At 34.3% G+C, this 22,685-nt stretch overlaps 2 protein-coding genes across 2 annotated transcripts; one reads left to right on the top strand and one right to left on the bottom strand.

Annotated features, from left to right (window-relative positions):
- The first annotated feature begins 220 nt into the window (after window positions 1-220).
- Window positions 221-18,758, top strand: LOC129747587 (uncharacterized). The gene is made up of 5 exons (XM_055741878.1): window positions 221-320; window positions 392-753; window positions 12,139-12,922; window positions 12,988-13,479; window positions 17,650-18,758. Exons 2-5 carry the CDS (start codon window positions 602-604, stop codon window positions 17,839-17,841), a joined length of 1,620 nt encoding a protein of 539 aa, XP_055597853.1. The 5' UTR covers window positions 221-320; window positions 392-601; the 3' UTR covers window positions 17,842-18,758.
- LOC129747586 (engulfment and cell motility protein 1-like) lies at window positions 18,161-21,656 on the bottom strand. The gene has a single exon (XM_055741877.1). The coding sequence runs from the start codon at window positions 21,525-21,527 to the stop codon at window positions 19,359-19,361; it is 2,169 nt and encodes a 722-aa protein (XP_055597852.1). The 5' UTR covers window positions 21,528-21,656; the 3' UTR covers window positions 18,161-19,358.
- Window positions 21,657-22,685: the final 1,029 nt, after the last annotated feature.

Raw genomic sequence — 22,685 nt, 5'->3', positions numbered from 1 at the left:
TTTTCTGTAACAGAATATACAATAAGGGAAAACTTAAAAACAGATCCTCTAGTCTAGTTATCAGTTTTTGTTGTGACTCCCATGTTCGTGTTTAGGTATATGTAGTCTAACCAAAACAGAATTCAACATCATGCTTCTAAACAATTAACATGCTGCTGCTGGTCACGCGTGTGCGAACGCGCAAGACCCAATGATGTCATTTTTGTTCGTTACTTCGACAAAAATCGATATTTGGAAAAATTCAGCTGCATTACAGACGAAAAAGTTGCTTTCGATTAAGTTTGAAAATTTCGCAAAATTCTTCGTTTTTTCCACTCTTGGTATGGCTTAGCTCGGACAGGAAGACATTCGGTCCAAAAAAATACTAAAATACGTTTGCTTCTCTTCGCAGATTCGCCAGTATCGAGTTCGGACAAGTTCATACCTCGGATACAACGACGGTGGTGGACGTTATCAGATTGACGGTAGCTCAGCAGACTCCAGTTTCGGCGTGTGAAAAGTGGCGCTCGATAACGGTATCAAAACGCAGTCCCGAGTGCATCCGAGTCCTGGTAGTGCTCGCACCTTGGTGTGGGCACTACCCCTAACGGCGTCATGCAACATGGTGACCGAGGAGAACGACGATCATCCGCACACCGAGGAAGAGAAAACCCCGACTCAGGAGAAGGACAGCAATCTGCTGGTACGGTCGGACAGCACGGAAATCCTGATCCAAAGTAGCATGGACGACATCTTCGACGTTATCAAGGCCGGGTGAGTTCAAGTCCCTGTTTTGTAAAAAATCTATAAACCCCTTTTGGGAACAAACAAATTGTATTTTTTCCTTTGAAGGTCAAACTAGGCTTTGAAACTTAAATTGGAATAGCTTAAAATTCTTTTCGAAAGAAACGGTCTTTAAACCGTCAATCTGGTGAATATGTTTGATTGAAAAAATCAATTAAACATATTGACCTTCTGGTAGGCGACATTTGGATAACAATGTGAGAAAATAGTAAACAACATAATCAAATATTTATTAGAATCAAACATATACGAACAATACTGTTCCTTTCAATTAAAAAACTGTATAGTGCAACGTTTTTATTCAAACCTTTTTATATTATGTATGTACTTCAGGGTGGCAAAGAGATTGAGTAGGCGTTGCCGGAGTGAAATGTCGAAAATTATCTTCCGAAGAAATTTTTTCTATTAATTTACACGAAAAAATAGAAAAAATTGTAATTATTTGTTAAAGTGAAGTGCCTTTTACTAATCTCAAGTTTTTGATAAGCTAAGATTATTTTTTTCGGAATGGTGTTGCTGTGAATATAAAAAGAAAATACGTTGTTAATATTTTAATAATTTATTATTACCAGTTTGATGCAATTTATAAGGGTTTTTTTTTCTAATAAAATGAATTGTGTCAGAAGAACGTAGTTCTGGAAACTTAATTATACCGGTCTTTACTACTGCTCGGATTTTTCTTAATACAAGTTTATACTAGAAGCAAAATCAAAATAAACGAGGATTACGAATTATTATATATTCAATCATTAAATATTAGATAAGGCATAGATTGGAAACGCATCTACAAATTTTGGAAAAATTCTGGCAAATTCACAATACATATTTATTACAAAATTAAACAATATAGATTATTTTTTCACTATTTCTTATCATAAATTCATTGTTCATTATTGGAAAATCTGAAAGAAAAGTTTAAAGTATTTCAATTTAGGTAATTTTTATTGAATGATAATGAATCAATATCTCTCATAGGGGAAATAGTGTGCTTATGTTTAACTAATGAAACTTTCCAAGTATTTAAATTATAGTATTTTTTATGGGCATCTTTAAATTCTTGTCGATATTTTTCTCATTTGTATAGATTGTATGTTACCACCACACAAAACAGTACTGAAAAGAATTGTTTTTTTTTATGATTATTTTATTTATTATATGTTTACATTTTAATTTAGCTTTTCTAGTCATATCGTTACACTGTAAAAAGGTTATTTAAAGTTCAAACAATTAAATCATTAGAAAATTTTTTTTAGACATCTGACAATACAGAGTTTCGATATTAGTTTTTCAATCAAACTTGTTCTGGAAATAATTTTAAAAAAAACTGATACATGTATGAAAATGTTAAAGCAAAGCATAAACTTGTATTTACAACAAACTCTACTTAACCTGGGGCATATATTGATGGAGCATTGAAAAATAAAACCTAGTTTTTTTTCTTCTTTCGTATCATTTATTAATTAACTTGAGCAATATTGATGAACTACAAAATCTATTTATTTCATGTTGAAAGTCAATCTTTTCTTCAAAGTTGATTGATTGATATTTTGATACTTGATACTTGATACAGAGATTCAAGTTTGTTATTATATAAGAATACAGTAAGATAGATTAACTTTTTCTTTTATTTGCAATATGAATATTTTTGCAAGTGAATTGAAACTTAGATTGTAACGAATTGCAATTTTGGATTTAAGAATAGGGCAGTAGGATATTTAAAAAAAAAGATCACACTTGTCAAAAGTGTTTCCCGACCATATCCTTTAACCCAACCCTCCAAATCAAAATTGCTTTGCTAGGATGCAGAGGTGACCTCGATCCTAAAGCACAAGATTGTTCTTTCATCCCTTCTCTTTTTTCCAAACTATTTATTGACTACTAGGACGTGGCCAGCGCCGTTATTGATGTTTAAAGAGAGAGCATCAGGTTTGAGCATTGTGAATGTGTTGCCAATCCCAGGCTCCGTTCATTTGACCTCTGAACAAAACTGATGGCCTCGGTCAATCACGGAGTAGCAACCATTGGCGATGTGGATCACGTTCTACTAAGCCACACCTGCGATTTTGGAATCCTAAATGCATTGAATCTAATACAACTGTCATAATGATAAAATAAAACTTGAATAAAAAATGCTAAATAAATCTAACGAAATTGATCTATTATGATCTATTGCTTACAACTATGAAAAAGCATTTCGGGTTTAATGATTTAAGGTGGATGTGAGTAGTCAATCAAGCTAAGCTAAGCTATGTATACAGCAAATTATTTTTTGCTGGAAACCAGCAAAAATTTGCTGGTTTTTGTCCCGCTGACTTTCCAGCAAAATTTCCAGCAATTTAAACTGCTGGAAAAAACAGCAAACGTTAATGCTGGTTTCCAGCAATTCAAATTGCTGGAAAATCAGCAATCCAGATAGCTGGAAACCAGCATTTCTTTCAAAACAACCGGGATATATTTAGTACTAAATTTATACTTCAGTTCAAAATTAAATATTTAATACTGGTTGTGCATACAATAAGCAATAAAATCATTTCCAATTTTTTAAATAAGGGATTTATTTACTTTTAAGAACATAATTTTATTTATTTATCTTAACGCCGGCTCAGGAGTGGCAGTTTTATGCCAAAGTGTTGATCGTCCGCCACCTGATAAAAAAGATTTGATAAGTATCTTTCATGGAATATCTACCTGTTCAATATAAACTCACCCTTGACTTGATGTGCTGCTGTGATGTTGCTAGAATATAGAGGAAAATAAAAATAATTATATTAATCTAACCAAATTTCGTAAAATATAGAGTCTCACCTTGCTTCAGCGTACGAAAACAAACAAATTCCAATTTGACAACTCGATTGCTGATTTTCCAGCAAACTAGATCAATTGCTGGAAATTCCAGCAATTTAAAAACCGATTGCTGATTTTTCAGCAAAAATGTCAAGCGCACAACCGATTGCTGAAAAATCCAGCAATTCGAAAACCGATTGCTGGTTTCCAGCAAACATTTGGATTGCTGAACCTTTCCAGCATTTTTTTTTGCTGGAAATCGAAGCAAAAATTTACTGTGTATGTACTTCAGGGTGGCAAATGGATGGATGGAAACAATGTCGATTGGCCCGAAAACCTGATCTGTGCCAAATTTCAGCTCAATCGTACTTCATTTAAAGGTGTCTAAAAACGATTTTTTAACCCAAAAATAACCTTGGGGGAAAAATGCCAAAACTGAGAAAAATATAAAAAAATGACGGAAATAACAAGCATAATAAAAATGACATAGTTGACAAATGTGACAACCAATCTCTTGAAAATCCATTGATTAACCTACAAAAAGCAAATTTTAACAAATCACATGTGGTGATTCTAAGCAAAAAAACAGTATCGGAAAGTCGTGTCGAAAAGTAGTACTTTTCGAAACAGTTTCCAAAAAAATGTCAGAAAGTGCTACTTGTTGACACTGTTTTAATTTTGAAGGAAAAGCGGCAAACCGTTTTTTCTGATAAAATAAATTTGTTTTCAAGGGTATTTTCCGGCATTGCCAAAAATTTTGTGTATGCCACTCGTTGCAAGATACGATTTTTCCTCACTTTCCACACTATCCAACGAGGCTTTCGTTGCAAATTGTTCCATGAATAACTACAGTTACCGGCACGCAAATAAAAATTCATCCCCTTTAAAATCTTGAAATACCAATATTTTCAGTTTCTCCTGAGTAAAGAGAAAAAAAATTCTGGTAAAATAATCTTGAAATTACTAGCCTCCCAACAAATTGATTGAGATTTGAAAAGATTGAGAAACTGAAAACATCGGCATTTTAAGATTTAAAAGAGATTTTGATTTGTGCTGGTCATTGCATTTTTAAATTTTGTAAGTTTCATTATTTTTTCATTACTCAAATGAATTTTTGTATTTTTATTAGCCCTATTTCAAAATGATATTATAGATGCCTTAACACATTTAAATAATTTACTGTTAGGGGAGATATGGGCCACTTTTTTTTATTAAAAAAGATAAAATGGAAAGGATAAATGGTATGGTTTTCTACATTTCTAGCGTGTCATTAAGTAATTTTATTTTATTTTTTAGTAAATTATTTTCCCGAATTTCGACTGCTTGAAAAAATGTTTTTTTTTTCTTTGGATTCTGAAAAAGGGGGAGGGGGGGGGGAATTGTGGGCCACCATATCCAAATTGATCAAATAACATGCAAAGTTTATGAGTTGACCCAAAACCGTTATTTTATAATTCATGTTGTTATTTGAAAGTAATTTCAGGTGAGGAAATAAAAAAGAGAGCTGTGTATGCTCGAATAATTTAAAAGACCTGACTCGCGAACGTTTTGGCAAAATTTCTTATACAGGACTAGCTGACACGGTGTGCTTTGCTACCCCTTGGAAAAAATTACGTTCATTAAAATTATTCATTTCAATTAAAAATAAAAATAAAATAAAAATTCAAAAGCGAAATATTTTTCATGGCATCTGAACTTCTAGATTGTCTTGAGTTTCAACGTAACTTGAAGGTTTTAAGGTTGAAGGAGTCACCCTTTAGAAAAAAAAAGTAAGAGGAAAATTCATTACCATAAAAACCCTTTAAATTAAAAAAAATCGCGAAAGTATTTAGATACAGGCAAATTTGAACATAATAAAAAAGTGTGCCAGACTTTATGATAACACTAAGATATTGGTTTCATCAATAATATATACTGCCCCTACTCGCATAACAGTCCCATATGAATTTTCGTAATTTTTCATCTAACCTGACAGTTTGTCATTTTGAACATAGGACTTCAATGTTAAACAATAAAAAAAGAGATTTTGTTCCAGAAATTTCGAAAAATATATCAACTCGTGGCTGTCCCATGTGAAATATACCCGCATAACAGTCCCATATTTGAAATACCACGGATTTAGTTACTTTTCAATGTTTCTTTCGGCGAAATAGTCTTTGATTTATTGCTTTGAGTCATTCAAAAAAGATTCAACTCACTTGATGTCGAATTATGCACATTGGGTGGTATGAAAAAAACCTAGTAATTGCTTTTGCTAAACTGAATCGAGCAGTCGCTGAAAGCAATTGCTTCGGTTGTTATGAATAAAGTTTTTTTGACAGCTGTTTTCTCAGTCAGAAGCTTTTACTTTTAGAACAAGCTAGTTTGGTATGAATAAAGCTCAAATCTGAAGCAATTGCTCGACAAATCTCCTAGCAATTGCTTTATTTTCTAAGCATGCTCGGTAGCAGACTTTTCTAATAAAAAATTCTTTAATAACGTCATGAATTTATCAAATCAGCAATATTTCACTTCAAAACAATTCAAAAAGGCATTTTCAACATGGATAAAGAAAGTCGAAGTGATAACCCAACTTTTTTCATATTCCTGTCGTTGTATAAAATCATTCGTCTAAGATGACAATAACCAAATCAATTAGTAAATATTTTAAAATAAAAAAAATCCGGCTATAGTTGAAGAAGTCCCAATTGGCTCAAAGTAAGAAGTAAATTGTAATAATTTAAAACACTATACAGATCTCTCATTTTTTTATTTATTTTTTTTATAATTCTAAGATTTAAAAAAAATCTAAATTAAAATGCGCGCCTATTGCCTATTTTTGATACATCGGATTATCCCGATCCAAATACATGTGGGAGAGCTTATGATTAATATTAAAGTTAGGCCATTTTTGTTTGACAATATTCGAATATGTATATATTCATTTTTCTTTAAACATCAACATACAAGCACGGATTAACAAAAAAATTCCGGTCGTTCTTACACCCACCACCCGCTTCGTCGAATTCAAGGCTACTTTAGCCGTACTTTTCAATTTTCTGATCGTCTTCTTTCATTTTACTTTAGAAAACTTCAGATTCTGCTGGTTGGATAGCTCTATTTTTCGAAGCAAAAGCTATGTTCTAAGACTTTAGTACATATCCGCTAAGCAAATGTTTATTCATACCAAACTAAGCAAATGCTTTGGACTTTTGCTTTGATTCATTTCGAGCTAAGTAAAAGCTACCGAAGCAATTGCTAAACCTTATTCATACCACTAATTAGTTTTCGAAGGCAAGCCAGTAAGAAGCATACATATGAGACTGTTATGCGAGTAGATTTGAAAAAGGTGTCAAATGTGCTCGCATAACAGTCCCATAACGAATAAAAATGATGCTCCAGACCTTACCAATGACCTAATTTTGAAAATTTCAGGTCTTATGACTTATTATGACAACCTAGAACACATTCTATCAAACGATTTTCGTTTATGCTGAAAGTTGTGGTCACAATTTGAAAATATATTCCAAAACAGAAACAGCTGATTTTCTCGCTTGCTTGTTTTTGCATATGAGACTATTATGAAAGAAGGGGCAGTATATGTTACTTCTATTGAATTATCTTAATTCATCAAAATGGGAAACGGCAATTAATACAATACAACTAAAATTAAGTAGAAACTCATTTGTGAATTCAAGTAACGTTCAAATTATGTCAAAACGCTTACGTTCATGAATTCTATTTTTAAAACTTTGTTAATTTCTTGTGAAATTTGTATGGGAGTAGCCCCTCCCCCCCTTTCGTATTTGGAGGGAATTGAAAGTGTTATAAAAAAACTATTCCCGGTCTTGAAAACAATTTCACACAAAATTTTATGATGATCAGTTCCATAGTTTCCAAAAAAAAAATGTTCGAATTGTGCAAATTTTTGATATTTAGTATAGAAGCCTTCTTTTTTATTGATTCGTAGGGGTTTGGAATTATTAAAGAAACTATTCCCGGTCTTGGAAACGGCTACAAATCAAATTTCACGTAGAATGGCTTAGTAGTTTCCGAAAATTGTTCGAACTGTGTCATATTTTTATTAATTTAGTATGGGAGCTCTCCCCCCTCCTTTAAGTCAGAACGGTTTGAATATATTTTAGAAACCATCTCCGACCCCATAAACTCTTACAAACCAAATTTTACATTGATCGGTTTAGTAGTTTTCAAGTCTATAGGGAACAAAAAGACAGGCAGACAAACAATACCTCTTCGAATTAAATCAAATTTTTGCAAATTTTGTATAGGAGCCCCCTCTACAAAAACGGTAAACGTTTAAAAATTTATTATGTGCCAAATTTGGTAAAAATCGTTTGAAAATTGTTCGAGTTCTGATATATTTTACAATGAATATGTAAAATATGTAGGGGAGATGGGGGCATAATGGCCACCTTAAGGAAAACGAAAAACCATAGAAAATAGCTATAATATGGAGGTTACATTATTGTTTCGTGTTCAGACACTTGAAAAGCCTATTCCCCAACGGGCTGAAACGTGAAAAACTAGATGAAAACGTTAAAAAATGCCTTTTAAAAAATTTTGCCAATAGCTGAAAACCAGCCACTGTGGAGGCATAATGAGAACCCCCCCTGAGGCAGTATGAGCACCATTAATCAGAGCAAGATGTGCGTTTTTGCCGGGGAATCTAGCAGCGAATTCAATTCGATGAAGTCAGGTGAGTCGTAGATTCATCAAAAAAAGCAATAACAAAATAATCTAGGTCTATTTGTAGAATACAAAAAATTCACGCACGCTTATACATTATGTGCTTTGTTCGGAGGATGATGCTACTAGCCGTATAATGTAACAATAAAAAAATCGATCATGAATTGTAAATGGAAAAAAATCACCTCGAACAGAAATCTAACGCTAATCTTTTGATTACCTCTCCGACACCTTACCAATAGGCTAAATCGTCGGATGAAAACTAGTCAAGGTGTGGCGCTATAAATTAATTTTATTTCGCTGCTAGATTCTACGGCAGAAAATGCTCATTATGCCTCGATAATATGGTGCTCTATATGCCCCTAGTCAACAAATTTAAGTAAAAACATGTTTTAAAATTGATAAATGTGAAAAATCAAAAATTGTATGATGGTAAAAATTGAGAAACAATGTGTACATCATGTTGCAGTGCGTACATTATAGATCAAGGTTATTTTAAGATCATAAGAGCTTATTTCGTGGTGCTCAAAAATTATAATATTTTCGTAACTTGAGAACCAAGCTAGTTTTTTTTTTAATATCTCTGTAAAGATGATAAGGAGATTCCTTTTTTTGTGAAAAATTAATTCTATAGGCAGTACGAAACAAATCCTCATGAAAATTTATTTAAGAAAATACGTACTTTCGTAGAAAAGAGTAGTGCTCATTATGCCCTGGGTGCTCGTTATGCCCTCATCTCCCCTAAATATAAATCCCCCCCCCCCTTTCTTATAAAAATATTTGTCAACACAATTGTTGGTCCAAATACACCAAAACCTGCCCACCATAATAAAAAATCATTTAATTATGTCAAAATAAGTTTGTGTGGGAAGTTTGATAAAAATTACTAATAAAGTGTATGGATTGTGTCATATTTTATGTAAATTTTATATGGAAGCCCCCCTCCCTTAAGCCGGTGGGGGAATTGAAATCACCTATATCACCTCCCACCGTAGGACTCGGAGAGCAAACAAACGAAACAAACTCGATCTGCTGCACGCGTTCTGCTTGTGGTTCTAGACATTCATGAATGATTTTACGTTCATAATTTTCATATTTTTGTGAAATCTCACAGCATAAATTATTGCACCTTATTAGAATGTAGATTTAATTTCCTTTCTAATGAATATACTTTTCATTGGTCCAAACAAAGTAAAAGCACTGAAAATCAGGGTACAACGGGACCACAAAAACAGATGCAATTCCAATTTTTAAAAAATCGTGCAAAGTAGTCAACTTTGAAAAATTCCAGTAAATTAATTTTTCGTTAAATAAAAAATCTAAAGGCAACAAAATGTTAGAATTAGAATAAATTTTGTAGTCTTTTTTTTTTAAAACTCTACCCGCTCAAACAGTTTTTACTATCAGTCGAACGAAAAATAGGTTTTTCAGACCACTTTTTTTTAACTTTTTGAGACCCTTTCATTAAAAAAAATTTAAAAAAATATTTCTTGGCTTTATGATGTAGACATTAACTTCAGCTTTTATATGCACGAGGCAAATATTTTTTGGACGTGTTATATATGAACTACAGCAGTTTTCCTGAGGCACGTTTTTTCGGATTTTTTTGTCTTTCATGCTGATGAAAGAGAAAACTAGTAGCTTTAGGTACATATAATGTTCTAAAAATATGTTTCTGATATTACAAGGTTTCTATTGATATAAGTTTTAAATGAAATTAATTATAATTCAAACGACTTAAATAGATGTTGCTTTTGGAGTGTCAAATTTACACTCTAAGTCGGAAAAGGGAGTTTATTTTTGTCCAGGAATCCAGGGTTCTTCCATAAAAAAAAAGCAATATTATAGAACTCTTGAATTTATTTGGGGTCCTCGAAGAATTTTTTGTGTTTTGAAGCTTCTGAAACATGTTACAAGCATTCAAACTTGAAATAGTGTCAAATTGACAATCTAATGCGGATGAGGGTTAAAGTAGAAATTTTCTAGCTTGAAACGAATTTTGATTGCTTTTCTTGAGCGATTTTCGGAACATTGGCTGATATGAATAAAGCTCTAGTAATTGCTTTTGCTATTTTCGAGCAGTTTTGTGAATCAAATACTTCGAATGGCATGCATATTTTTAATCCGGAGCAGGTTGAAAGTAAATGTTTTTCTCTGCTTTTTCATATCTAGTCAAGAAAATGCTTTCAAATTTAGCCATTCTAAAGTTCGAGCTAAGTAAAAGCTATCGAAGTAATTGCTTTTTTCTTATTCATACCACCTATTGTGTCTACCTTACATAACGATTAAGAAAAGTGTTTTTTTCTTGTAATTTCATTTGTAGCTTTAAAAACAGTATCAGACTTTGAATATTGTGATGTATGTAGGGGTGATAAGGACATAACAAGCACTCCTTTTTTCTACATAAGTACGTATTTTCTTAAACAAATTTTCATGAGGACTTGTTTCGTACTACCTATAGTATTAATTTTTCACCAAAAAAGAAATATCTTTTTCAATTTTACAGAAATATCAAATAATAACCAGCTAGGTTCTCAAGTGGCGAAAATATTATAATTTTTGAGCACCACCAAATAAGTTTTTATGACCTTTAAATCATCTTGATCTGAAATGTACGCAATGCAACATGATTTGCACATTGTTTCTCAATTTTCACAATCATAAATTTTTGATTTTTCACTTTAATCAATTTTAAAACGCGTTTTTACTTAAATTTGTTGACCTGGGGCGAACAGAGCACTTTTAATCAGGGCAAGATGAGCGTTTTCTGCCGTTTAACTAGCAGCGAATTCAACTAGATGGAGTCAACTGAATAATAGAGCACAGCTTGACTTGTTTCATCTGTCGATTTGGCCTATTGGTAAGGTGTCGGAGAGTCAATCAGTAGACTCGAGTTCGATTAATGTTCGAGGGGATTTTTTTTCACATACCATTCATGATTGATTTTTTTATTGTTACATTATACGGCTAGTAGCAACATCTGTCAAACAAAACACCCGAAACATAATGTTTGAGCATGTGTTAATTCTTTGAATTCTTTCTAATTCTAGGTCTGATTATTTTGTTATTGCTTTGTTTGATTGACCTACGCCTCACCGTTAAGTGCAAAATGCATCGATCATGAATGATAAATGAAAAAAAAATCACCTTGACCAGGAACTCGAGTCTACTGATTACCTCTCCGACACCTTACCAATAAGCCAATCGACAGATGAAACAAGTCAAGCTGTAGCTCTGTTATTCAGTTGACTTCATCGAGTCGAATTCGCTGCTAGATTCTCCGGCAGAAAACGCTCATCCTGCCTTGATTAATGGTGCTTATACTGCCCCAGGGGGTTCTCATTGTGCCCCTACAGTAACTGGTTTTCAGCATTAGGCAAAAAATTTTAAAATGCCTTTTTAAACGTTTTTATCTACTTTTTCAAGTTTGATCCAATTGGGCAATAGACTATTTGAGTGATTGAACACGAAACAATGACGTAATTCACATATTACAGCTGTTATCTATGGTTGAATAAGCGTTTTCCTTTAGGTGGCCATTATGCCCTTATCTCCCCTATTGGGGCTGGGTTCAAAATCTAATTTTGTCGTTTGAGAATTCTTTAAAATGACAATATTTTCAACACGATGCTTTTAATAATCTTGACTATCAACTTTTTATACCATCAAACGCTAGTTGTTATAACTTTCCTATATTGTGCGCATTATTTGTCGTCATATATATTGTCATATAGGACTTTTAGAAGTCTTTTTAAAAGACATTCACCTAGCAAAAGTGAAATTAGGCCGTGTTTGTTTTGGCAATTTTACGCATAGAGCTAAAATTAGGCAGGTTGGCTACCTCTAGCATACCCAAGTACTTATTTATATCTGTTCATCTTTCAGGGAGCTATCGGAGGTGGAAAATCTGGTGGAAAAGGTTGGACCGGAAGCGCTGAGTGCCCGAGACAAGCATGGCTACACTCCGGCTCATTGGGCTGCCCTCGATGGGAACGTGGAAATGATGCGATATTTGGTGGAACGGAATGCTCCGGTCGATTTGCCCTGTTTGGGAACGCAAGGCCCTCGCCCTATTCATTGGGCTTGTCGCAAGGGTCATGCAGCTGTAGTGCAGGTGCTTCTTCAGGCAAGCGTCGCAGTGAATGCTGCCGATTTCAAGGGTTTAACACCATTGATGACGGCCTGCATGTATGGACGTACTGCTACGGCTGCATATTTGCTGGGTATGGGGGCTCAGAACCACCTTACCGATATCAATGGCGATACAGCTTTGCACTGGGCCGCATACAAAGGCCACGCAGATTTGATCCGTCTGCTGATGTACTCCGGGGTCGATCTGCAGAAGACAGATAATTTTGGATCTACTCCACTGCATCTGGCGTGTTTATCGGGAAATCTACAGTGCGTCAAAATACTTTGTGAAAAGCGAAATTTGGAACTGGAGCCCAGAGACAAGAATGGCAAAACCCCACTGATGCTGGCTCAAAGCCACCGCAACAATGATGTGGTCAAATTACTGCATAATGAGATCAAGAAAAGGTCCCGATGGATGCCACCTATTTCGGAGATCTGGAGTCTTCTTTTCGGAGGCGCTGGAGCTTCTAAAGGACCATTAATCTTATTCCTGTTTTCAGTATTGCTTTGGGGGTACCCAATGTACATGATAAGGGTGAGTAAAATCATTTATTGGCTTTCTTTGGCAGGTCGATCAAATCTAAGGTTTTGAACTTTCAGTGCATTCCGATAACCTGGAACACCTTGAGGCGCTCGCATTACTGTTTCATCTATTGGAATGCTGTTATGTGGATCAGTTGGATTATTGCCAATCGTCGGGACCCTGGCTACATACCCTTGAATTCGGATACCTACTATGAAGCCATCAAACAGATACCGTACTTCGATAAGTGGAAGAAACGAAATGTCATCTTGTCGCGGCTCTGCCACAGCTGTCGTTGCCTGCGGCCGTTGAGGGCAAAGCATTGCCGTATTTGTAACCGCTGTGTGTCGTACTTCGACCATCACTGTCCCTTCATCTACAATTGTGTGGGATTGCGTAACCGCATGTGGTTCCTGTTGTTTGTGCTCAGTATTGCGATTAACTGTTCCTTTACGATCTACTTTGCCTGCTACTGCGTGATGATCGAGGGATTCAGTTTGCTGTACGTGCTCGGTTTGGTGGAGGCATTCGTGTTCTGCGGCTTGGGTTGGATTTTAACCTGCACTTCGGTAAGTCAAATAAACTTTCATGAGCAGGATAATCAACCAGTTTGTTTATAACTAGAGATGTACCGAATATTCGGTCGGCCGAATATTCGGCGCCGAATACCGCCAAAAAACTGTTAAGCCGAATATTCGCCTCACCGAATAGTTGAGCTAAGTATTCGGCCGAATAGGCCGAATATTTATTCTCAACTTTTTCAACTGATGTTTTAAAGTTTATTGAATATGCAAAGGTTATGTTGAAAAAGCTTCAAAATCATCAGAAACTTATGATTTCAGTTAAACATTTCAGATGTATCCGTGTATTATTCACTTAAGATAGCTATATACTTTGAATATCGTTTATTCAAAATTTTCTTGATATATCCAGGCTTGCCCATAAACCAAAGAAGAGTTCGAAAAAAGCTAAACAGTCAGAACCAGGATGGCCACATTTTTTTATAACTTTCTGGATTTTACTAGGGTTTATTAAGATTTTTGATTAACCAAATTAAAAAAAAATCAAATATCTCTTTGAAAATTTTTAAATTTTCTGTTACAAAACAATTTTTAGAGTAAATTTATTCGTTAGATACGATTTTAACAATGCTGTTGTAATTCGATGTAAGTTTTAAATTTCTTTTTCCTCTTTATGTTTAAGAATAATGCCTAGTTTCTGTTCAGATTTTCCCTTTTTTTACAAGTTTTTAAAAGAATAGTTCAGACCCGGCCGTGTGGATACGTGTCGTAGAAGGTAAAGTATGCATAAGGTTGAAGGTCATCTTTCTTTTTGGAAACTTTTTTGATCACATCTACCAAAAATTAGACAATTAATTTTATATAAAAAAGCAATTTCAAATAGCTTAACACCTGTTTTAACATGTTTTGCCCCCAGATTTCAGTGGAATCCAATCTTTTTTGTGATAAACGTCCTAGAAGCGACAAGTTATCTATGTCGTTTCAGCTAATGGTGACATTTTGAAAATTAAAGAGACATCTACTTAAAAAGATCTGATACATCTGGTTGGAAAAAATCGACTGAAAAATATGAGGGAATTAAGATGGCAGAAATAGAAGATTTCTATTAGAAAAAGCAGTAGAAATAGAAGTATTTCTGTTGAAAACACAATAGAATATTCAACCGAATATTCGGCCGAATATTCGTTTGGCCGAATAGTTGAAAAGGTCAATATTCGGTATTCGACCGTTCGCCGAATACCACTATTCGGTACATCTTTATTTATAACGTTTTATTTTTTAAAAATTGGTGGTTGGTTTTTTAAAAATGGTTGATGTTGCCTTTGTGTGAGTTTTGTTATTTTTGGATTTTTTTTGTAACCATTTTTGTCTTGTCAATTTTGCGTTGTTTAATTTTTTTTTTAAATAATTTTTGCCTTAAAGGTGGTTTTTGATATTATTTTATTTTTGTCCGGTGTATTTATTGTTATATTTTACATTTTTCTCTGTCTTGTTTCTAAAGTCTTATTTGGCTATTTTAGCCAATAAGTCTTTTTTGTTTTGTTTTTTTTCTGTCTCTATTCATTTTTGTCGTTTATGTAATTTTGATGTTTTTGAAAATTTGTGTAATTTTTTTTTATTTTGTGTCTTTTTCTCAGTTTTTTTTATCTCTAGTGATTTTTTTAAATTTTGTTTTTTTTTGAGTTTTTTTTGGTTAATTTTGGCGTTGTCTGTTTAGTTGTTTTCATAATATTCGTCATTTCCGACATTTTGAAGCTCAAGTTATATAAAAGTTTTTGTGTTTTTGTCAATTTTTTGTCTTCTCGTTCTTTTATTGAAATGTTTTTTGTTTTTTATTTATTTTTTATAATTTTTTCCTCTTTTCTTTGTGATTTTTTGTATTTGTATTTTTTGTTGTTTTAAGTCATTTTGCTTTTTTGGTTTTTCCTTTACTTTGTTATATTTGCCACTATGCTTTTTGTTGTTTTGTAGAATTTGATAGTTTTGTGTTATTTGTTATTTTGACCATTTTTATTTTTGTCTTGGATTATTAGTTAATTTCTTCTTTCTTTTCGTTTTAGGTATTTGATTTAAAAGCGTTTTTTACCCACTTTTGTCGTTTAGTCTTCTTGGTTGTTTTTAAAATTTGTTTTTTTTTTTGTAATTGTCAGTCTTCTGTCTTGTTTTCATTTAATTTTTTTTTTCAAATTATTTTCGTCAGTATTGCTTAATTCTGTATTTTAAATTTTTGTCTTTTTTCATTTTCTGTTATATTTTTGTCATATTTTTGTTTTTTTTTTTGTCAAATTTATTATTTTTTAATCTGTTTTTGCATATCTTTATATTTTTACAATATGTGTTATAGTTTTTTTTTGTTGCCATTTTTGTTCTTGTCTTACAATTTTATCTTTTTTTGTAATTTTTCGGCACTTTTGTCATTCTCGTAATTAAGTTGGTTTTGTTATTTTTGTAATTTTGATCATAATTGTAATTATTTTCAATTTTTACCTTTTTTTAAATTATTTTTACTAATCATCATTCGACATATTTTTCGTTGTTTTTATGTTCTGTTTTTTTTTTCTTTTGATTTCATCTTCGTTATTATGTATTTTTGTCAATTTTGTGTTCTAGTTAACATTAGTGATTGACCGAGGTCATCAACTCTATGCAGAGGTCAAAAAAAATGATTCTTGGGAATACGATCATTCTCAATGTAAAGGGTGTCCACGATAAAATTGCCACACACAAAATTGATTCGCAAAATTCCAGTTTTCATCCGATTGCCATCAAATTTCCAGGGATTGGAAAATAACTATTAAACTTCATTTTACCATTTTACTCTTATTTTATTTACAGTCCATACGAAAATGCCCGCACCTTGGCCTAAACCCCGGCCGTAAGATTCTGCACAAACTGTGAATCAACCGTGTAAACCCATACTTTCTTCAGTTCTTCGGCTGTCTTCATTCAAATCCGGCCAGAAGATTGTTGGGACCTTGTGGGCCTTGTGGGCGCACGAGCTGTTCTTTCGACTCCATTTCGCGAGTTTTGATCACAGGACTGTAAACAATACACTATGAACTAAATCCACCCAAATTTTCATTATATTCTACCCAACGGTTAAAAAGTTAGAGCAATTGTATAGTGTGGCAATTTCATCATGGGCACCCTTTACATAACTTATGCTCTCATTTTAAACATCAATAACGACGCCGGCTACGTCCTAGTAGTCAATAACTAGTTAGGAAAAATAGAGAAAGGGATGATAAGCATAAATTTGCACTCTAGGACCGAGGTCACCTCTGCAATAATTTTTTGGCATTTTTTTTCATTCTTGTAATTTAGCTATTTTTGCAATTTTGGTCATAATTGTATTTTTTTTTTGCAATTTTGTTATTGTTGTCTTTTTTTAATTATTTTAACATTTACTTTATTCGACACATTACTTTCCGTCGTTTTTATATTTGTTATTTTTGTCTTTTGAGTTCATCTTCGTTATTTTATATTTTTAACAAGTTTGTGTTCTAGGTTAACATTAGGTTTTTTTTGTCTTAAGAATTTTGTTATTTCGTGTTTTTTTCATTTTTTTTTTGCTTTTGATAATTTTGATTTTGAAAATAATTTCATTAGTTATTGTATTTTTAATTTTATTGATTATTTATATTTTTTAATTTTTTTGTCTTTTTGTCATTTTGGTCATTCATTCCGTTACGTTTTTTTCTCAGATTATCCATTGTCGTTTTTTTACATTTTTTTGCCATTTATGTAACTTTTGTCATTTTGTCAATTAACATTTATGTTATTTCTATCATTTTTGTTATTTATGTTATTCTTGAATTTTTTTTAAAATTATTATAAATTTAGTCATTTTTATCATTTTGTAATTTTTTTTTTCATTTGGTCGTTTTTGTTATTTTTGTATTTTTTTTTGCCATTTCTGTTTTTTACTTGTTTGCTCGTCATTTTTTTCCGGTTTTAAAATTTGTAGTTCATGGAAGATCGCCAAAGATATCTTATATTATTTCTGTCATTTTTGTTACTAATGTTATTTTTGTCATTTTTTTAAATTTTTGTCATTTTTATTTTTCATTTTGACGTTTTTGTAAATTTTGTAATTTTTGGCATTTTGACCTTTTTTTTGTTTTCATGTAATTTTTTTCTATTTGCAGTTTTTTGACACTTTTAGTTCATGAAAAATGCCATTCAAAGTAAAAAATAATCTTCCATTTCTGTTCCCAGATTCTTCACGCTTGCATGAACCTTACCACCAACGAGATGTTCAACTACAAACGTTACCCGTACCTGCGGGACAAGCGCGGCCGTTACCAGAACCCCTTCTCACGCGGTCCGGTGCTGAATCTGTTCGAGTTCTTCGTGTGTCTGCCGGACCGCCAGGACGAACAGGACTTCATGTTGGACGACAATCTTTGAAAGTTACCGAACGGTGCCGAAAGTGGGAAACGGAAGCGACTAACGAGCAGCTAAGAGAGCCACCAGCAGCCTTGCCCGAGGCCCTAGGGTCGGCGCTTGACAACGCTTGGTATATTCCGGTGGAGATAAATAATCTACTTAAGCCGACGAGATACATATATTGCAAAGGCAGCGCAGCAGAAGCTTATAAGGCACCCTTCCATCATCTTACAGTTTTCAGATTGCGAGAAAGTTTTCGTAATGTTCTTTTCCGTTCCAAAACAGTGAAATAGTATCATGTATTTTGATATATTTATCTTTATTTTTAGGTTATTTTGGCATAGAAAATTAAATGATTCATAAACTTTTCACTAATCTGTTAGATACGTTCAATGTTTGTTTGTATGTACGATAATGCAAATAAGATAAACCTACGTATATGTAGCTCTCTAGACACAATTTTTATATATTTATGAATTCTTCCCTCAACACTGGATCAGAATTTTATTGTTGTTTTGAAATAATTCCATTTGAATGAGAATACGTTTTATAGCTAAGAGTGATATATTTTGTGTGAAGTTAAGTTTGACTATACTAATAAAATAGACATATGTGTTACACCTAATTGTAATACAATAAAATCATATAGCAATCTCTGCATTTCTACAGTGAATGCGAATACTCATATATTACTAAGAACGATGTCATAAAGAAGGGATAAAATGTCCATTTAATTGTAAATATATGCGTGTGCGTGATTACCGTAGATTGCACTTACAAAAAAAATCTTACACTTTTACTGTAGAACCCTTTCACGAATTCATATGACAGTTTTGTCAGAAAGACAGAATAATAGAGGAGCAACATAAAATTTTTCGTTGTAAGTTTTCTAACATAAAATTTAGTCTTTTTAGCAGCTTACGCTTGGAATAAAACTTTTTGGAAGATTTAAAATAGAATGTCAACTAAGCTTTTCCCCGAAAGAAAACCCCCGAATTGCATAAATGCACTTTCATCAATTGCAATTAATTTAGAATAAAAACTTTGGTATGCTCAATATCTTTAAATACACATCGATAGATTTGAAAACTACATTAGTTATACCCAATGCGAGAATTTCACATTGAATTTTGGTTTTCTCATGTCACGTTTCCTAGAACCAACAAAACAACGATGAACTTATTCAGATTTTTGTTTTGGAATTGCAATGCTTATTAAGTACTTACAAGAATGTCATATCAAAACGAATTGGTTGGAAAGTGTGATTTTCTAATCAAATGGGATGAAATAAGGTCAAAATTAATCAACTGATTTGGTCTTTGTTAGAAATATTTTTTTTAAAGTCAACGTAGAATAATCTGAATACAGGCTCATCGATGTGTTATTTTTTCCTACCGCGGTGTGAAATCATTTATCAAGGAAAAAGAATAAAACGCAGGACTAATGAATTTCCTTACTCCAGATAGATTGTACACTATTGTACATCCGAAAGAACAGTATTGTATTATTGCCAAAAAAGAATAGAAAGCACTTACAGTCTAGCTGTCGAAGCAAAAGTCGTAGTTCTCCGGCTCCGGTGGAATCGGTGGTGGTTCCTTGGAAATGTCTACCCCCTCGGTGTCCAGCAGCCGCAACTTGATTTCCATCGACAGCAGCGTCTCGAAGTCTTCGTCCTTCTGTTTGCTGACCATGGGTTGAGCAAGCAGAGCGTTCACGCCATCGGTCCAATAGTTGAAGGTAGCTTCGTCTGGGGCCACAAAGTCTAACGTTTGCTGATCGCTGGATTCGGTGACGAGTGAAAACCCTAGCGGGAAGGTGGATTTCTTGGCACGCATTTCCTTCATGTGAGGACACTCTTTGCCGACGAGCATCTGACGAATGTCGATGACTGGCAGTTTGTTGTTCAGTTCTTCAAGGGTTGGCACAGTTTTTTCATCACAATCACCATAGTGAATTACTTTGTGGTTTGGTGACAAACGAGCGTACCAGTACTTGTCTCGTTCACGCTTGCCACCATTGTATTTGGAGAATCTTGTGCCAACTACGAGATACCCTAAGCGTTGCTCCTTGATAAGGGACATAATTTCAGGCGTAATTTTTTCCTTTAGAGAAACAATAGCCGAAGCTGTAGATTCACATTCTTCACGAGAAGTTCTTTCTTGTTGGCGTAAAGTGGTGATTGTGTTGTAGGTAAATGTATGAATTTTGGCTTTGAAGTCTTCCAATGAAGCTGGATGTCCACTGATACTCCGGGTTATTTGTTCTCGAACCACGCTGAATACTTTAACGAAGTCTTCTGTGGTAGCACGCATGTCTTTCCATGTCTTGTTCAGCACAACGATACAAATACAGAAGAATTCTTCAAAGGGATGATCATGAGTGAAAAACATAGGATGGAACTCTTGACCGTGTTCCGAAGGAGATTCTCCTATGCGTAGAATATCGCAAATTACTTTCACCAGTTCGATACTTGTACGCCCGAATGGGCACTCATGTTCATCAGCACGGCAGCTGTTTTCGTGAACTACTTTAGTATAATTTTGAGTATAGTTCCGAGCAAAATATACCATACAATCGAGTGCGAGAATTCCAGGTGGTGTTTCCAGGAAGTCCTGAGCTGGATTAACATCGCATTTGAATCCCAATTTCTTATAGTGTGATGAATATGATCCACCATGTTGGCGACGGGCCGTTACGTCGGGTATAGGCTCAACGCCATCAGCTTCAAATGCAATTCTACGCAACTCTTTTATCTTCTCCTGGGCTTCTTGGTCCTGAACATCGATTGGAGCTTTCATGCGTTGTTCCAACAGTCCCAAGGTTAGTGTTTGCAAAACATACAATTGATGGGATATCTCAGCACCAATATTACTTGTTATAACGCTGTTAATGACGCTTCTGTACTGTTTGTTGCTGATGATAGAAGCGATCAGCTTCCGTTTTGCATCGTCTCCCTTTATGAACAAAGCATTTATAAGAGCAATTGTGTTCTGTTGAATAGTCGTTGATGGAGAATCTTGTAGTAGTTTTAGCAGTCCCTCTAAGGTAACATCTTTCTCTACCAAGGAAAATTTGCTGCTACTTTGCACAATATTTTCCAAAATAGCCAAAGCTGATTGAATGATTTCCTTGTTGGTGCTTGCATTGATAAATGAAATATTCCGCGAAATAAACGAAGGTTGTAAAATATCCCAGGAAACGGTTCCGTGGTCCATCAGCTCGACAAAAGATGAGAGGGCAAACTTCAATATATTTCCCTCAGCTTTCCAGCTCATATCTTCAATGATAGCGATGATCAAACTCAAACCCTGTTCTTTGATGAACTCCAGCGCAAATGTTATGTCAGAGCTCAACTCCGTCAGATCCTTGAGCACCTTTACCATCTCGTCAGTTTTGCCACCTTGGAGCTTCTCCAGAATGTCCCCAGCCGTCTTGGCCGGAGAATGCTCCATCCGTAGAACCGATCCGTTTTTGACATCGTAACGATTCTTCTCTGTCACGTAATTGTTGTTCCCATCGGTAAATCGTAGCGCAAAAGATTCCGGATCCTGAATCACCCAAAATGAGCACAAGTTTTGGATGATGGTGGTCAGTGGCTGCCGCTGATCGAACTCGATTAGCTGCGGCATCCCCGTTTCAAACTCCACGGCAATTTTCACTACATGACTGTCTCGGATTGCTGGCATCTTGGCCGTTTTGGGTAACATTTAAATCAATGTCGTGCAACCTGGCCCCACCGGGAGGGACCGTTTCCGTAGGTTTTCGAACGCAAAACGGATATGGAAAACGATTAATAGCACTTTTTCCGACAACACAGAAAATCCACTTTCACGATTTTTTTTTTTTTTTTTGTTTGCTGGTGGAAATTTGAAACATCAATCACGATGTTATTCTCGCTAACTTTCAGCTACTCAGTTCAGAGTGACGGCTACTCAGTTGTCGCCAAAACCGCACCTACTCAGTTCTGACTAAACGGCTTTTACTCAGAACTGACTAACAGCCCTTTTCGCGACAAATGAGGCATAGTTACTCAGAATTCGCGAAAAATTCTGAAGCGGATTTGGCCGCTTTTTTCATGCTAGAATAGTTAAAATCTGTATTATTATTCATACGAATAATGGATTTCTTGATTTGATGAATAGCAAAAGTCGAAATATTGTGCATACACCTTTATTTACAAAAAAAAAAAATAGTAGTATTAACATTCAATCCAAATTCATTCGGACCATCATCGCACCTAGTGACCGCCTGGGTAGATTATTTTCGGCATAGTGCCCTGTAATATGAAAAAAAAATCGGATTGATATCAAGAATTTACTTGAAAATTAATATTTACCATGTAAATTTTCCAGTATCTGTTGCACGAAAACAAACGAAGTCCGACCGCCTCGCACAAACTGTTCAACATTTACTCAGTTGTCGCCTTCAAGCACTCGAGTTCTCTGAGTGGCGAATTTCCTGCCGTCTGAGTAATCTTTCCGCTGATTTCTGAGTTCATTAAGATCAGCCGTCGGCTGCTTCATACATGTGGCGACGTCTGAGTAAAAGGTAGCCGGGCTCTGAGTATTTCAAATTTAGCGAGTTTTCCTCTGGCTAAAACCATTAAGGTCCATCTTGCCGGTTGCATGTTGAATTATGGTTATGTTTGTTGTATTATTATATAGTGATTCTAAATTTGAATTTTGGCTTTGTCTAGAAATTCAACTATTTCAGTTAGACTAGTTTCACATTCATCTTTAAAAATTTCCGGTAGAGGTTTGCAGTAATCTAATACTGAATAATTGCTTCTCAGAATATTGAATCGGGGGCAGTTGTAAAGGATATGTTCTAGATCCTCGACTTCTTCACAGGTATCACAGAACTCG

This window comes from Uranotaenia lowii, chromosome 2, assembly GCF_029784155.1.
Source record: "Uranotaenia lowii strain MFRU-FL chromosome 2, ASM2978415v1, whole genome shotgun sequence".
Lineage (NCBI taxonomy): Eukaryota > Metazoa > Arthropoda > Insecta > Diptera > Culicidae > Uranotaenia > Uranotaenia lowii.
The sequence above is the reverse complement of the archived record's forward strand: the minus strand, read 5'-3'. Positions and strand labels throughout refer to the sequence as shown.

Bases quoted from the DNA above. Each gene is read 5' to 3' on its own strand.
- LOC129747587 (XM_055741878.1), top strand. From the start codon at position 602: ATGGTGACCGAGGAGAACGACGATCATCCGCACACCGAGGAAGAGAAA. The intron at 754-12,138 runs GTGAGTTCAAGT...TTCATCTTTCAG, and splicing joins TTCGACGTTATCAAGGCCGG to GGAGCTATCGGAGGTGGAAA. The intron at 13,480-17,649 runs GTAAGTCAAATA...TTCTGTTCCCAG, and splicing joins GGATTTTAACCTGCACTTCG to ATTCTTCACGCTTGCATGAA.
- LOC129747586 (XM_055741877.1), bottom strand. From the start codon at position 21,527: ATGTTACCCAAAACGGCCAAGATGCCAGCAATCCGAGACAGTCATGTA.